Genomic DNA, 18,048 nt, shown 5'->3' on the forward strand with positions numbered 1-18,048 from the left:
GTAGGTTGGAATAATAAATGGATACTAAAGACACAGGATAGCATAGTATGGGCTGGATTTATCTAGTTCAGGGTAGGGAGCAGGACTTTTGTGAACAAATTAATTTGCACTAGACCAGTGATTTGATATTGGCTCTCACTAATGGGCCAAACTGGCGCCTCTACAAATTTCCACCTGATGAATGAATCAAAAAGTTACTGCAACATCATGTTCTTTAAAATTCTAGACAAAGGACAAAGCCAAGAAACAGCCCCCACAATAATTTGTGTGAATAGTGCTATCTTCAAGGAAGCAGCATTACGAATTGTGGCAGAAGTTATTCTAAATTGCACACAAAATGTATAACTCTGCTTGCCTACTGATTCCTGGTAGTTATGTGGTTGGCTTGATTTCCCCTCTGGAAATTAGAAACTGAGAACCAATGATAGCGTTGTTTCCAAGCTGGGGTGATATCATAAACACTCCTTCAGACATGTCACTGATTATGGTAACCTCTATTAAGGCCTGTCTCCAAATTTTATTTTTGGATTTCCCAAGAGCTGTTGTTAACACAGCATCCTCTGACCGGCTTCCACATCTGAATTATTTCCTCATTTAGTTGGTAGAGGCACTATTCTACAAGCTGGAAGGTTGTGGGTTCAATCTCTGATGAGGGGCAATGGTATGCATTTCAGTTTGGAAGCTCTGAGAAGTGATAAACAACCCTACATAGCACACTAATGTAACAGAAGCTTCCAAAAATTAGTGTTAGTTTTCACTTTGACTTTTAAGGAACTGTGTGCCTTTTATGTACAGTTTTGTGTTTTTACGGTTCATGTCGTAAAGAAGACCTAAAATAAAATCTTTGGTGAGTCAAAAATTATTGTGTATCATAAAAGCAAATAGTATTTAGATGTAGTGTGTTCGCTTGACATCTAATTCCTTCTTAATTTTCCAGTTCTCAGTTTCTGGGTACACAAGGGGTAATAGCAGATACTGTGGTAAATTTCAAGTGTAATTTTTGTGTGTGAAGTGCATAAAGTGCAAGTCTTTGTTGAATATTTTGTTATTAAATTAGAGGCTGAGCTAAATGACAGCACTATTCATTCATTGCTTTATATTTTATATTGATTTTGGGGGCAACTGGTAATGTACACGTATATTCACCCATACTCATTAGATAGTTTAATCTGTATCTACATATATTGGTTTTAGTGCCTTTGAAATGATTATTTTATGTTCTTATGCTGTGTACTTTCAAAATCTGTGTCTGTTTCAGTCATAATACTTTTGTGTTCCATAGCACCACATAGGTGAATAAATGGTAAGATCTGTATGTTTCTTGTTTCCAAGTAGTAACTTCTTCTCTTAGAGATGTGGCTTTGTTGCTTATACATGATAACATCAGTTGATTTCCTTCATGGATAAATGCTGTAAAATTGTAAAAATTCAAAGAATAACATTCTATAGCAGCAGACCCAACATGTTTAATAAAGCAGTTCTGCTTGTGGATTCAAAAGCAGCCATACAAGCCATATCCTCAAACAAAAGAACTATCATGAGACAGATAACTGAAATCAAAAAACTAATAAAACTACTGGAAAACACAAAAAAGATTATATACACTCAATGGATACCATCACATGTTGGCATCAATGGAAACAATATTGCTGATGAACTGGCAAAGGGCACAAGACTGCATCACCAAAATAAAATCTTAAGTGCCCACATGCTAGCTAACAAAATCAAAACTAAAACAAGTAAAGAAATACTCCATACCATCAACAAAGAACCATAAAACAAGAAATGGTCACAAATAGGAAAACTTTGGGAAATTAACCTTTATGAGCCGAAGGACACCGTATGGGGACCTTTAAAGTAAAGCCGAGTGGCTGAAAGACACCGTATGGGTATGCGCAGTCCATGCGTGCGCACAGTGTTTTAAAATCTAATTTTAAGATAGAAATTCTTGTTCTACTTACATTATTTTTGGACACCAGCTTTATAAGTAGACTGTCTTCCCTCCTGCATCATCTGACTGAATGTTGCATGTCACTGAATGCAGAGTCCGACATCGCAATTCATGCATTTTTTTCATAATTAACTCTGTTTTCCACGTGAAGCGCACACACGCAAATATCAGTCTCGTATTACCAGGAAGTAGGTCAGTGATGGCGAGTGGTCTCCTGTATTCATAACGCTTATAAAACATCGCAATTTCAGCTATGCACCATGGCCCCTTTTCGCATTGAAAAAGCTGAAATTGAGAAGCTGCTCGTAAATCAAACCATTCACAATGTGGTACACAAGACTGAAAGCACGTAGAAGAAAGGGGCCATGTGCGGGGCTTTCTACATTACTTTGGACACCAGCTTTATAAGTAGACTGTCTTCCCTCCTGCATCATCTAACTGAATGCAGAGTCCGACGTCACAATTCATGCACTTTGTCTGCATGTAACTCTGTTTTCCACGCGAAGTGCACACACGCAACATCTGTCTCGTATTAGCAGGAAGTCAGCCAATGTTGCCAATTTGCCTTCTCTAATCATAACGCTTATAAAACATCGCAATTTCAACAATCCCCCATGGCCCCATTTCGATTGGAAAAAGGCGAAGTTAATAGGCAGCTGATAAATGTTACCGATTTAGAATGTGGTACATAAGACTGAAAGTACGTAGAACAAGGGGCCAAGTGCGGCCCTTTCTAAGAATCTTAACAGTACTTCTTGTGTGGCAGATACGTGTATACACAGACAGTCTCTCTGAGGGACGTGACCTCACTCCTGTATACAGAAAGGTTGGAGTGCTATAAAAGCATAAACATTTCCTCTCCTCTTGAGAGATAAGACACAGTCAGACAGTGTGTCATCAGCATGCATGTGTACTGCAGAAACTGACTGCATATTTGTGGACAGACGCTTAAAATTGGGGATTTTTTTTTTTTTTGGAATCACTGTAACATTTTTTACAGATTCTAAAATCTGTAAATTACAATAGCTGATTCTATATTCTTTCTAGATAAAAGCAGCGTTTATTTCGTTCGTTTATCACAAAAATTGTAGAAATCACAGCATTTTGAGTAACATGATTACAATTTTTATTACTCTACAATAGCAGGCATTTAAATTAACTCCGTCCCACTGCCACTACTGGAATTTAAATGGCCCGTCTCTTAATGGTTAACAGGAAAAAACCCAGATAAGAAGCTGTTGCAAATTTTTGATTGAACACAGGACACAACTGCCTTGCAGCACATCTTTGTAAGATAGGAATATCTTATCTGTGCAACTTGCCAGGATCATCTATGGGAAAAGAACACCTCCTTTGATGCCCTAATCTTAACAAGGAGATACAACAAAGCAAGAACTTAAGTGCTCTCTACTGGGAAGCAAGAACCAAATGGGTTAAATGATCCCAAATGCAGCCACTGGAAACCAACCAACCAACCAACATTCTATAACATTCAGGGTTGTGTGCATGCACTTCCTATCCTTTTTGCTGTAACAAGCAACACTGTGGCATGCTACAAGTCACATTCTGTTCTCTTAGTCCAAACCCATCACTACTGCTCTATGATTTGCTACACATACTGCGGTGCGTGTGTAGATGTGTTTTCAGATGAAAGCGATGACTGAATGACTTACTACACACGTCACAGCAAAATGGCCTCTCCCCAGTATGTATGCGTTGGTGTCTCTTCAGATTACTTTGCTGATTGAATGACTTATTACACACGTCACAGAAAAATTGTCGCTCCCCACTATGTGTGCGCTGATGTGACATTAGATTACTCTGCTGACTGAACGACTTATTACACATGTCACAGCAAAATGGCCGCTCCCCACTATGTATGCGTTGGTGTGTCTTCAGATGACTCTGGTGACTGAATGACTTATTACACACATCACAGCAAAATGGTCGCTCCCCACTATGTATGCGCTTATGTGTCTTCAGATAACTCTTCTGAATGAATGATTTATTACACACGTCACAGCAAAATGGTCGTTCTCCACTATGTATGTGCTGATGCGTCTTGAAATGGCTCTTGCGACTGAATGACTTCTTACACACGTCACAGCAAAATGGCCGCTCCCCCCTATGTATGCGTTCATGCCTCTTCAGAGAACTCCGATAACTGAATGACTTATTACACAAGTCACAGCACAATGACCGTTTCTCACTATGTATGCACTGATGAGATTTCAGATTACTCTGAACACTGAATGACTTATTACACACGTCACAGCAATATGGCATCTTCCTATTATGTACACATTTATGTGACTTTAGATTACTCTGAACACTGAATGACTTATTACACACATCACAGCAATACGGCATCTTCCTACTATGTACACGTTGATGTGACTTCAGATTACTCTGAACACTGAATGACTTATTACACACGTTACAGCAAAATGGCCGCTTCCTACTATGTACGCGTTGATGTGACTTCAGATTATTCTGAACACTAAATGACTTATTACAGACGTCACAGCAAAATGGCCTCTTCCCCCTATGCACGCATTGATGTGATTTCAGATTCCTCTGAATACTGAATGACTTATTACACATATTACAGCAAAATGGTCGCTTCCTACTATGTGTGTGTTGATTTGACTTCAGATTACTCTGAACACTGAATGACTTATTACGTACGTTAGAGCAAAGTGGCCGCTTCCCACTATGTATGCATTGATGTGACTTCAGAACTTCTAGCTGACTGAATGATTTATTACATACATCACAACAAAATGGCCACTCCCCATTATGTATGTGCTGATGTGTCTTCAGATTATTGTGACAACTGAATGACTTATTACAGTCTTCACAGGAATATGACAGCTTCTCATCAAGCATAGGTTGATGTTCATAAATAGTCTGCAAAATGAGAAAAACACACATGAATAGCCCTCCTATGATAAGAAGTAAGTTTAAAATCCAAGTACAGATAGGAGTTATGGGGGTAGGAGACAGAGGGGTCGAAGAAGGTGCAGTGAAGAGAAAAAGAGGGAGTGAGTGTGCGCTAATGTGTGGATGTACATCCATCGGTTTACATCACTACTTGTGAGTGAACAAAAGTTAAGCTACAATTCCATTATGAAATGAATTACAAAAGTAAATAACATTATGCATTTGTACGGCTGTACAGGGCCTGAATGTAACACAGAGCAACAATAAAAGGTGAGTTAAGAATTGACTTGAAGAGAAGCACAGCTACCCCGACAGAGTAAAAAAATTCATGTCAGTCTCCTCCAACAGTGCCATGCAACATTCCCTGACAATGAACATTTTGGTATTTGTCACTCCTTCCAAATGTGTGAAATTGTAGTGGGCACACCACACTGTGTAGGGGCAGATATGGGGTACCTTGGGTCAGGCAATTGTGCCTAATTCGAAGGCCTGTAAGCATGACTTCCCGCTTCCTGATGGAGCTGAATGACTGCCACACCAGGACACATGGCCGCACTAACTGCAATATGTAATTCTCTGTGTCGTCCGTGGGTCTTGCCAGGACAGGATTAGAATGCAAACAAGTAAAGCACAAGGATTATGATACAGTGATGATGATAAACCCTCAAGGAAAACGGCTTCACTGGTTGCTGCATTGGCAGGCTCATTACTCAGCATATCCACCAAGACAGATACCCAGCAAAAGGCACCTCCATATGGAGGTGGTAAAGCAAATGGCCCTGTGCATGTCCATTGGACTAGAAATCAATAACAGTGTCTGTGAAAGATCACAATGCAAAAGATAATGTCGGATGAAAAATAAATGTGAATATGTCAAAGTGGGCAACCTTTGTTCAGAACATTAAACAATTAAACTGTCCCTGTTTCAGTTATTGGTTTCAATGCTTCATAGTGGGACTGGGTGTCTAGGTACATACTGTACATATCTTGTCACAGAGCTCACGTACCTACTCCAGACCTTCTTGACAACAAAAAAGAGAAGAATATAGAATAATAGAACTACACGTATGATAATGAGCAAGTAATGTAAAAAATTATAGACACACTTGGAAAGTACGAAAAACAATGGATATAGAATTGAATTTTGTGCACCACTCTGTACATTTCCATACACTCCAGATATTCAAGGGGTATTTCTGTTCCAAGTATCCATAATAGGAAAGGGAAGTGTCAGGCATTAAATATGCCATGGTGATAAAAGAGGAGAACTACTGAATGTGGTACAAGGTAGTTCAAATATGACCGTGACTAATTTGTGTGTAAACAAGCCGCACTGCACAGCAGCTGTGTGACCTTAAAAGAGTGAAGCCACAACCTCCAACCTCCCTCCTGTCCGGGTTAGAACCTGTTAACCTTTAAGAGACGGCCATTTAAATTCCGGTAGTGGTAGCGGGACGGAGTTAATTTAAATGCCCGCTACTGTAGAGTAATACAAATTGTAATCATGTTACTCAAAATGCTGTGATTTCTACAATTTTTGTGATAAACGAACGAAATAAACGCTGATTTTATCTAGAAAGAATATAGAATCAGTTATTGTAATTTACCGATTTTAAAATCTCTTAAAATTTTTACACTGATGCCAAAAAAAACGTTTCCCTCAATTTCGAACATCTGTGCACAAAAATGCACACAGTTCCTGCACAAAACGTTTCTGCAGTCTGAATGCCTGCTGCTGACATCATTTTATAACTATGGCTTACGTGGCAACGGGGGCGGAAGTTTATGCTTGCGTTCCTCATTCTCCAGTTCATAGCTTCCTTTCGGTATGTGCACGAGTGTGGGCGAAGTCTAATTGTTCACAGAAACACTGACTGTATTATCTCGTGTAGACAAACAAGAAGTAGTCTGTTTTGAAATATAGCCGAGCAGTGTCAGAATGTTTAGCTGTCCACCATGGCCTCGTATTTGGAACTGAAACTGAGAATCAGCTTACAAATGACACCGATTCAGACTGTTGTACCGATGACTCTGAGAGTTGCGAGGAAGAAAGTGAATCAGAAATTGAAGTCGATGAAGAACCATCATCTTCGTCGGCAACCTGGGGACCACCACACCAGCGTGGCAAGAGGAGTGTGAATAATTATTCAGGTGGAGCTGTGGGCAAACTGTGGCAAACAGTTATAGCATCTGTCGTCGAACCTGGAAATGAACAAATAAACTATTTTTCCGTCTCCTGGATCTGAACAGTTACATCCTGTTGTCACAAAGAGAATTTCATCTCGCTCTTGTGCGGAACATGCTGGAAGGGGTCCACCTCGCCATCAACGGCCCAGGGGTCGAACCCCTGCCGTTTTATCGGAGATATCTCGATTATAGGAGGCCAAACCACATCACTGGTCGACTTCCTCTACTTCGCAATTGAGGTGTTGTGTGTGCTTTTCGCGTGGAAAACGAAGAACCGTCCGGACAAAGTGCGTGAAGTGCGACGTCGGACACTGGATTTCCGGATGTTTCCAAGATTTCCACACGAAGCCAACAGTCCGTTAGACGACACAGGTGGGAAGAGAGACAACTTATAAAGCTGGTGACCAAAAATCATGTAAGTAGAAAAAGAATTTATAACTTAAAATTAGATTTTAAAAAGCCGGCCGCACACGTGGAATGCGCAATGACATATGGCGTCATTCGTCCCCTTGACTTTATTTTCATGACGCCATATGGAGTCGCTCGGCTCTTAAAGGTTAAGTCCTGTCTGGGAGTTGCTAGAGTGATGAGCAAACAGAAGGTACCATGGAGCATGGAACAACGCATTGTGATCAAATTCCTCAGAGAAAACGTCCCGTCCGCTGAAATTCACCAAAGGCTCCAACAACAGTATGGGGAAGTCTCTCTCTCTCACGGACCAGTGTTTGGGTGGTGTAAGTGCTTCAGAGAGGGCAGAGAGAATGAACCGCATGATTGTTGGCCACGAATATCTGTCACCAAGCCAAACACTGATCGTGCAGATGCGCTTATTCATGAGAATAGGCGCATCACTATCAAGGAACTTGGAGCAATGCTGTCCATCAGAGTTGGTAGTGTAGAAGACATCGTGAAATACCACCTGCACTATCGCAAGATGAATGCACGGTGGGCACCACACACTTTGACGGATGTGAACAAAATGGTGCGCATGCAAGCTGCCAGTCGTCTCCTACAGCAGTTTGAAGATGAAAATGATACATTTTTGAAGTCCATAGTGACCACCAATGAAACGTGGGTGCACTACTTCATTCCTGAGTCCCAGCAGTCATCACGCAAGTGGTGACATACCAGTTCTCCCAAACCCAAGAGAGCGTGGAGGAGCCATTCAGCAGGAAAAGTGATGGCAATGTTCCTCTGGGACTGGCAGGGGGTTATCCATGTAGATTTTCTGACAGATGCCAGAACAGTCAATGCAGCTTATTACTCAGACCTCCTGGTAACAGACGTGAAGGAAAAGATCCGATCCAAGTGGAAAGCGGGTAGCCTTCCTTCAAGATAATGCATGCCCCCATACGGCCAAAACAACAATGGAAACCATCTGGAAATTGAAATGGAACCTTCTGACACATCCGCCGTACAGTCCTGATTTGGTCCCAAGTGATTTCTACCTGTTCGGAAGGCTTAAATCAGACTTGCAAGGCATGCGGTTTGTGGACGACACTGTCATCCAGACTGTTCGGGAGTGGATACGCCGCCAACCACAAGCCTTTTTTGAAAGGGGCATCAGGATGCTTCCAGAACATTGGAAAAAATGAGTTGACTCCAGAGGGGAATACATTGAAGACTGACATGTGAAAGTAAGTGTTTGGCAATTATGGTATTTAAAAAAGAAAATCAGTCCCAGTCATATTTGAACCACCTTGTATTTGCTATGTGGTCTAAGTGTATCCCATGCTGCAGGAACTTGTTTACTGAGCCCTTGCTCAGCCTAAATCCTGTACTACAGCTTTCATGCACCATGTTACATTGCACTCAGAAGCTGCTGAACGAGATGTTCTCTATGAGGAACAGATCATATCAGAAACTCAATATGTAGTGAAAGGAAATAAGGTAATTAGTTCTTCCCATAAATTCTTGTATTTCTCAAAATATCAAAGTTAGTCTAAAAATAGGTAAAACTTTCCTTTCCCTCCAACTTTATTCTTTTAAAATGTGTTTCAACCTCTTATTTCTTATGACTGTAAGTTGTTCAGTGTAGCAAAAGTTCATAAATTGAGTGTTTGCAAAATGAGGGGTACTTGCATTTGTGAAATCCTCCTAACATGGACACAGAGACCCAGCTCACCTCAGGTTCAGCCTTTATTCCTGGAAATGGTATTGTGAGAGGATCCTCCTCTGCTTCTGCATCTGACAGTACCTCGGCTTTTATACTGATGTCTTGATCTGTATCATGAGAAGATGCTGGGCATAGCTCACCACACGGACCTCGTACCTGTACTCTCTCCAAATCTGCAGGGTTCTGCAAATCAAGAAATGCCACATCTGTCATGGCTGTGCATTCAGATTACATATAAGAAGTTCTGGGAAGAAACAATAGCCTATTTTTTGCGATAAGACATGGATCGCATAGAATATGACACATCCAACAATTCTTCCATTTTTGTGTGTTTTCATTCCCATGGGATTTGTTTACTGAGACATTGCCTAGCAACTGATCCACTGCCCAGCAACTGAATCACTGCCTAGCAGTGGGATACACATGAGAACTATGTTAAATGGTACTTGGAACCAAGAACAAAAATATCGTCATGGGTCCCAATGAGACCCAAAACCAAGAATGGCAATGGTGGTGAGGTACAGCAGAAATTTACCCCACCTGTCCCAATTAGCCGTGGTAAGCAGTCACTATAGGAGTGCAGACACTTGGGAGCTGTAGGACATAATTACCGAGCCGTTGCCTAGCAATGGTCACTTCCACGGCGCATCTCTTAATGCATTATTATTCTGGCTTTCAGGCACCATGTAACATGTCACAAATGATTATGTGGTATTGTAAGGGTCGTCTTGTAAGGCTCCACTGTTCTGACTCTCAGGACTTAGGGGGTTACAGACAAGCAGCAAGGTGATCTCATGAGACTCTAGTTATTTTCCGGAACAAGCAAAGCAGGCAATGGCTCAGCAAACAAGTTCCCCCAACAAACCATATATAAGCAGTGATGGAAAAACTATTGGATGTGGATACTGTATGGAAGGGGGGTCAAATATCCCCACTGTAGACCTGCAAGTTGTAAGAGGTGACAAAAAGGGAACCCAGGGCCTGGGGGTATAACTGGGCCACCATGTTCCTGAGAGATAAATATGGGGACTTAGCCTTCCAGGCTGGGGTAGTGTTGAATCTGAGACAGCAAAATGTGGTCATGAGTCCCACAGGACTCAGACATGAGAATGATCGTGCTGGCGAGGAGCAGCAGCAACTGTAAATGACAGACCTAACCTCTTGTCAGAGAGGATGTTACATAAGGACTATAACCACAAGTATTCAGTAGGAAAATAAAATTACTGGCTGAGAGAGTCAAGGGGCTTGTCGCCAAGACAAACTGATTGGCAGTAAACCACCAGTCATAAAGTAACTCTCTCCCTCCTTCTCATTCTCCCCCTTTCTATATACATATATATTGGACACTGTCTTCTCTATGCAGTCTACGTGAATTTGATGCTCCGAGAACGTGTCCACTACTATGGCTTTCATACGTCATGTTACATTGCATTCAAAAGCTGGTGCTTTCTATGTGATCCAGGTCATATCTGATACTCAATATGTAGTGAAAGTAAGGAGGAAATTAGTTCTCCCCAGAACTTCTTACATTTCTCAAAACAATAAAATTAGTCTAAAAACAGAATACATTTTCCTTTTCCATTCTATCGAACTGATAATAGCTGTTTTGTACAGATTTCTTCCCTGCAACTTCAAAATGACTGTAAGCAACTAATCCATAGAACACAGTTTCCCTTTAAAAGTTAGTGGTCACTCAGCTAGGCTAGAATATATCTGCCTTCTATGGTACTAAAAGTTCATTACCATGTTTGCAGAAGCCTGTCATGGATCTGTATCATAGGAGAAGCAACTCCAGTTCAAACAACTGGAAAAGTGCAAGCGATATGATCAGATGAGTCTTGGAGGATGGAGGCGATACATTCCTCTGAAACATCAGCTTACACAAAATCTACACGACGCCACATCCTACAAGATGGCATTCTTCATGGCCAGTGATATGATCAGATGAGTCTTGGAGGATGGAGGCCATACATTCCTCTGAAACATCAGCTTACACAAAATCTACACGATGCCACATCCTACAAGATGGCATTCTTCATGGCCACCATTGTGAAAACCTCAAATCTTACGAGGGATACCTGTGTTTGCAAAATCCCACAACATGGACACAGAGAAACAGCTCACCTCAGATTCAGCCTTTATTCCTACAAATGTTAGCGGGACAGGCACCTCCTCTTCTGCATCTGAAAATACTTCGGCTTTTATCCTGATGGCTGGATATGCATCTTGAGAAGAAGCTGGGCATATTTCACTATGCAGACCTTGTACTTTCTGTAAATCTGTAGGGTTCTGTAGAGCAAACAATGCCGTATCTATAATGGCTATGCATTCACATTACAGACAAGCAGTTTCGGCAAGAAAAAATTGCCTACTTTCATTTCATAGCATTTTGAGTATTTAATATGACACATACCAGACACTGCCTCCATCAGTTATTCTGTTTTTGCATGTGTATTTGTGGCTGCCAGATTATGTTTACAGAATCATTGCCTATGAATATGGGGGGGGGGGGTTCACAGACAGCAAAGTGATCTCATAAGCCTCACTTTTATCCTACTTTCCCTTTAAAATTGTGTCTTTGGACATTATCCACAGTCCTGTTTTTTCTATTTAAAACATGACATTCTGGAGACTGGTTCTGTACCTGTCTTCAGGTAAAACTCCAGTCAGCTGGGCTCAATCAATAGAGATAGCCCCTCTCTCCGGACACCAGCACCAACACAACATAGGCTATATGAACCAACCACAACATAAACAATCAGTGACAGTTAAGACAAATATGAATAGCATTAAGAAATTCTACACAAAGCCTAGCACCTATGTCCAAACTGGGGTGACTGATCAGATGATCTACCAAGTAAATATGGCCAGATTCCGTCCATTTCCTGTAGATGGTGTTTGGTTCAATCTACAAAAATGCTCCGACCCCTCACACATGGTTCATATTACATTTCAAGGTGTCAGCTTGGAAGACCTGGCCAGGAGACTAATGGGTTCCCATTACTATCAAACAGCCAACTCGCTACTACTGGAAAACTCAAGAAAATTCCTGAAGAACAGCATATTACTAGTGGATACTACTGCAACACATTGTTATGATATCTCACCTCATTCATGATTAACACATCACAGATATAAATTCTGATAAAGCAATATATATATATATAAATTAATGCCTTCCATCTAATTTCAAGATAGCATGAAAGATCAGTGTCAATGTCATATGTCATATAATGTTCATATGGTGTTGCAAAGTCAGTCTCTTCTGGATCTACTCTTCAAACTTTCAGCAGTTAGGGGGTCATACACAGAGAGCAAGGTTTGTATCATATGCCTCCATTTACTTCTTCAGAAGAAAGAAAGTAGCCAATGGCTCCATAAACATGTTCCTGCAACAGCAAAAGAACTGCTGTACACGGTATTTTCTGTGTGGTCTGAGTACATTTGCTCCTGTGGGAACGTGTTTACCAACCCACTGCCTAGCAGAGGCTGTCACTTCTGACAGTTATATCATTCAGATATAATATATTATAACTGCTATAATACCTACAACACCCATAAAGAAGGGACCACATGGATTATGAAAATTAAGATAATTTTGTCATAAAATATTTTATCTGGTCTTGTAAATCCAGGGATGAAGACAAAAATACTCTTTCCCATGTAAACATGCACAAAACACTCACCATGGTTTCCCTCAGAGCTGGAAATACTTCAGCTATGTGTAGCACAATTCTTGGCACTCTTGTTGCAAGAGAGTGTAGAATTCTTTATAATCTTGCAACTTGTTCCTCACACAAGATGTTTTGTGGGCTGGGGAGGAAGTGGCGTACAGCAATCCTACTGGTATGCCTTAAGAATCCTGTGTGTCAGCGTCCAACTCGCAATAACTCTCACAGCTGCCGCTCACGACTTGTCATATGTCCTCGGTTGAACCACACAGAAAACACCGCTTCCAACAGTTCTGCATTGTTGCGGAAATGTGTCTACTGCACCGCTGCCTAGCAACAGCCGATTAGACAACACCGCGTCCTCTATTCTTGTGCCAGTTTGTTGCCTTGGAAGTGTTTTTGTGTCGCTACCTAACAGTAACCGCCTCCATTTGTTCCACTATTCAAGGTTTTACCATCACGTCACGTTTTCTTATCTCATGGAAATACAAACTGATATGGGACGTGCTCTCCTGGATGTAAACACTATGAATGCTATTAACTCTAGTAACCTTACAACATCCTTCACCGCTCTTAGTCCTAGGCCTTTGACATCTGGCACGATCTGGGACGGCCATGTCATCTGGCACATTGCTACCAACGTTGCGAACGTTGCAGGCTCCTGCTGCCCTCGAAACCCTCGAAACAGGTCTGCCCTGTTACAAGAAAGCGCAGTACTACGTCCTAGTCGTCCTAGGCAGGCTACAATAGGCCAATCAGTGGCCGCCGTGCCGACTGGACCCAGTTGGACTCTACCCCCAACTAAGCGAATTAAAAAAAAAGTGAATTACATTTGTGTTGCTTGATGATCATAAGCTTTGGCGCCGGCGGTGGATAAGACATTGCCTTTTCTGGATTTTGGAAAATCGGACTTTGAAAAGAGAAGGAAGTTACCAAATATTCATACAGAATTTATAATTACTTTTAAATGTGTATTCATTTATCCTGAATACCGTAGTGCAATCAATCAAATTAGTCTTAAATTGCTTAAATATAATTTTATAAGTAAATTGTCTAACTACCCTTCCTTGGAAAATTGGTACCCCCCTTGATAAGAAAGTCCTGGAGTCGCCCATGTTCATGATGGATTTGAACTCCATTTGAAACGTGTCTGCTCACCAAATCTCTTTTCGCGTTACATCTGTTCAATTATTCATGGTCACACTGGAAAAACCTTGAATTAACCATTTATTTTATTTTTAAGTCCTTACTGGTATTTACACGGTGGTGCGTCTAAGCTCCCACAAATTTAAGAGGATTTAGTTCTCAGTAGTACAAGAGCAACCGAAATAAATTGCGACCATTTTCATTCCTGATCTCAGTCTCGTTCCAATGGATTGTTTTCACAGTCAGACAAGAGCAATTGAATGCCCCTTTTTTCACTCATATCACAGTCCCCTTTTACATGTTTTCTCCTGGAACCTGGGAAGTTCTGAAACTGCGCAGAAGGAATTTTTGGGTTCGTGTTCAGGGTTCACCTGTGCTATTATCTGTGATATGAGTTTCAAATATACAGTTTATTATTTCGCTCATCGGAATGAAAGTGTTCGTTAGCTAGAACGCGAATACGACTTGTGTATTCCAGCTCTCAAGGAGGGGGCAGGTATTTAAGCAGACTGAACGTATCTGAAATCTTTTCTCTCTGCAGCAGATTGACAGTACCTCGAAACGTAATCAGCGCGCTTTCCCCTCTTCGATCTCTTCGGGTTGATGGTGTACTCCCTTTTCTGCGTTCGTGTTTGTGTAGCTATAAGAGTGTGTCCAATTATCAGTTCAAGGTCGTGATATGGCACGGTAGAATACATGTCGAAATAAAATAAAATAAAACTTCCAAAAGTAATGTTAATAATACGTCCTGTCCATCCTAGAACCAGGGTACGTCATACATTGCGTAGTCAACCCTGCAAACTAAAAGTTCTACGTGTTCGACGAGCTGTAATGACTCTTCTAGGGATCATTGTTCATAGGATGACCGAATCAATGCCAACAGTAAAGAAATATTCCACATAATTATATTTGTAAATAACTGTTCACTGCCTTGCGACATCTGTAATAAGTTAACATGGAAGCGAGAGCAGTGTGTGTGTGTTACTTCTGTTAATTTATCGTGCATTTGACGTAAGTTTTGCCCTGGTGATCGTGACAGCAAGAGCTGTCGATTGTGGGCGGGAATTCCAACAGAAAAACAACGGCCATTTCTCCCTTTACGGAGCTCCAAAAATTTTCCAGGCTTAATCTAAATTTGTGTGCTGTATATCAAGGGATATTTTGATATATTTCTAGTGTGAAGCATGCAGTCCTAAGTTTAGTACGTATCTTGTACTGTATATAGTACGAACTCCAGAATGGCGAAAATTTTATAACACATTCCGCAGTTACATCTGGCCATCTCAGTTCCCTTTCTTTTTTTACGATGTGTGGAAATAGGAAGAGAGTTTTAAAATAAAAATAATAAATATTACCGCACACAGCAATACCGGAACACGTGTATGTCTTTTTGAAAATTAGTCAGGCTATAGTTCGAGCTACACTAAGAAATTTCGTCTACATATATTTTTATTGTTATTATTATTATTATTATTAGAGGGGGTGGGTTTCCCCATGCACTTAGATCAGTTATTGGTCCATTGTGCGTCCCCCTTTAAGGCCGTCTACACACGGAGCTACTCAAAATAAACTGATTAGTGACGCAAGTTACTAATGAGTCCGCAATGAGTCACTTCCAATGTGACTGAATGGAACACCACACAGCGCTACTGATCAGTAACGCGTTACCAACCCGTTAGTAATAAGTTCCAGGCAACTCCGCGGCCAAGTCACTAGGGTCAGTAGGGACTGAAGTAGCTCAGTTTCTTGGTGACTTTCTTCAAGATGTGCGAACAACAGCTGAATCCGTTATTTGTAGGAGAAGTTGAAAAACATCCTGTTTTGTACAATTTTACGCTTCCTGGATATTCTAAGAAAGATGAAAGTGAAAAGACATGGGATGAAGTTGGAAAAAGAGTGAATATGACAGGTATGTACTATTTTATTTTTTAATGTCGCAGAGTGGAAATATTAAAAAACGGTTCGAATATGAATTAATTATTAATTAATTATGTAAGTATATACATAATTAAGTGATTATGAGGTTATAATTAAACTGTGGAGAGTTTTCGATTTCAAAATTAGTTAGGTTATATTGTAGGTTCATAAACAAAATTTCCACTGCCAGGGTAGAGATGCTAGTGGGGTAAGAAAATAGTTTGCCAAATAACTCCTCAGAGCCGTTGCAGGAGAATTAATGTGTATTGTCATGTTTTGTGGTTGAGGTTGTACCACACGGCTATCAACTTCACTTCCCGTAAATTCGTCAGTTGGCATGTACTGAAGCCCCTTTCGTTTTCGTACATAGTTGTGAAGAACGCAGACAGCTTTGATGACAAAGTTCATGTACTTTGGATCCCTGATGCGGATAGGACCATTCAAAACAGCGAACTTCTCGCAGGCCATGCCAAAAGCACATTCAATTGTTTTCCTTCCTCGGCTCAATTTGTAGTTGAAAATTCTTTGAGGGTAGGGTCTCATCATATATCGCGCCAATGGGAATGCTTCATTGGCAACAAAGTAATAAGGAAATGGACTGTCACTATTATCGTATTTCAATGGTGAGGCGGGAGGGATATCGAGTCTGTTATTCAGGATCCAATGTTTTATGGCTGAGGCACGGAATATGCCCCCATCGCTGTTTCTTCCAGCATAGCCGGTTTCGATCATTGTGAATATACCGTCGGCATCGCAGCAAGCCATTAACACTATCGAATGATATGATTTATAGTTGAAATTAGTAGAGCCAGTATTTGCAAATTTCTTGATTCTGACATGCTTGCCGTCTATAGCGCCTATGCAATTGGGAAGATTCCAGAGGGATTCAAATCGTTCTGCTGTTGCTCCCCACTGGTCCCTTGTTGGGACATGCATGTCAGTCTCCTTCAGCGTTTCCCAAATCGCTTTTGATGTCTCAGCCACAATGTGACCAACTGTGGACTCCCCTCGAGCAAAATACGCAGCAATCGATGTAAATGTTCCACCAGTTCCTAAATATCTGTACAAAAAATCAATAAAATTACGATGAGAAATCTTCATAAATATAAAATGAAAAAATTTGTTAATATCTTTTATATATGAGTATATTTTATATTTTATAAATAAGAAAAGAAAAATGGTCAGGGCACCACCAGTTAAGCAATAATAAATTTGTTTGTTTCAGTGGCTCAATGCAAAGAAAGATGGAAAAACCTACGTGCTGTTTATACTCGAAACATGAAATGCTCCAAAAGTGGTTCGGGAGCAAAGCCAAAGAAAGCGTACTACCTTTTAGAAGCTATGCAGTTTTGTCTTCCATATATTAAGGCATTAGGTACGCCTTCAGGGAATTTACCCCGTCCACCACAACAGGAAGAAAATGAGCTATTCGAAAATAATGACACTGGAAGTATAGTATTGCCAGAACCTCCTTTATCGCAACAGGAGCTTCAATCGCCGCCGCCACAGCCACTACCACTGCTCTCCACTCAAACTGCTGAAATGTCTCAACAGTGGGAAACTCTGCCTGGACCTTCACCATCACATCATATACCGAAGAAGAAGCGTTTCGTGAACAATGAAGCAGTTGACAAAGCGTTCATCGATTACTTTCAGGCCAAAAAAACCAAAACGTTGACCAAAACAGGCCTTGCCAACCAGGATCCAAAAAGTGAGGGGCTGAAAATGTTCCTTCTAAGCATGCTGCCTGATCTTCTGAAAATGTCTGATGAAGAGGTGCGACATTTCAAGCGTAAGGCCCTAGATATTGTTGACAAGATTTTGTCAACGCGCATGACTGGCTCCTCTCAGATCGCATCTTCATCCCAAACCACAACTTCATCTGTGTCGGGAGTGTTGCTTTCACCAAATCCTGCTCACGTGCCTGATGAGGCACCGCAATACACCCCACTCACGGTTCGAGTAGCTGGAGGAGAGAATAATAGCAGTCCAGCAGCAGAGTATTATGAAGCAGTTCATGAAGCCTTGCATAGTGACACATACTAACGTTACACTATATGTATATACAAGGGGGGACCCAAAAATAACCAGAAACGACCTGTTGCACGCGCATGCTT

The 18,048-nt window shown here is 41.0% G+C and overlaps 2 protein-coding genes across 5 annotated transcripts in view; one reads left to right on the forward strand and one right to left on the reverse strand.

Annotated features, from left to right (window-relative positions):
- Positions 1-1,067: 1,067 nt before the first annotated feature.
- On the reverse strand, positions 1,068-13,613 carry LOC111867818. Of its 2 annotated transcripts, none has more exons than XM_023857999.2 (4): positions 12,884-13,613; positions 11,322-11,486; positions 9,207-9,380; positions 1,068-1,410 (listed from the first exon to the last, which is right to left on the reverse strand). In XM_023857999.2, the coding sequence occupies exons 1-4, from the start codon at positions 12,884-12,886 to the stop codon at positions 1,384-1,386; spliced, it is 369 nt and encodes a 122-aa protein (XP_023713767.1). In that variant the 5' UTR covers positions 12,887-13,613; the 3' UTR covers positions 1,068-1,383. The 2 variants fall into 2 exon arrangements, with proteins under 2 accessions (XP_023713767.1, XP_023713766.2); XM_023857998.2 differs by lacking the exon at positions 1,068-1,410 and adding an exon at positions 3,846-4,861 and having other exon boundaries at positions 9,164-9,380.
- A 1,944-nt stretch (positions 13,614-15,557) lies between these two features.
- LOC111867817 overlaps positions 15,558-18,048 on the forward strand; it is a 7,640-nt gene continuing 5,149 nt past the window's right edge. Inside the window, exons 1-2 of one of the 3 annotated variants that reach the window (XM_023857996.2) lie at positions 15,558-15,923; positions 17,157-17,723. In XM_023857996.2, coding sequence (XP_023713764.1) covers positions 15,779-15,923; positions 17,157-17,723 — 712 coding nt within the window. In that variant the 5' untranslated portion in view covers positions 15,558-15,778. Of the gene's footprint in view, positions 15,924-17,156; positions 18,015-18,048 lie in introns of those variants that run through there. The other 2 variants (XM_023857997.2, XM_023857995.2) reach the window with 2 other exon arrangements.

Source organism: Cryptotermes secundus, unplaced genomic scaffold, assembly GCF_002891405.2.
Source record: "Cryptotermes secundus unplaced genomic scaffold, Csec_1.0 scaffold2249, whole genome shotgun sequence".
Lineage (NCBI taxonomy): Eukaryota > Metazoa > Arthropoda > Insecta > Blattodea > Kalotermitidae > Cryptotermes > Cryptotermes secundus.

Excerpts from the sequence above, each read along its gene's own strand:
- LOC111867818 (XM_023857998.2), bottom strand. Across the intron at positions 9,381-11,321 it reads GAATAAAGGCTGAATCTGAG|AACCCTGCAGATTTGGAGAG; the intron begins GTGAGCTGTTTC and ends CTTGATTTGCAG.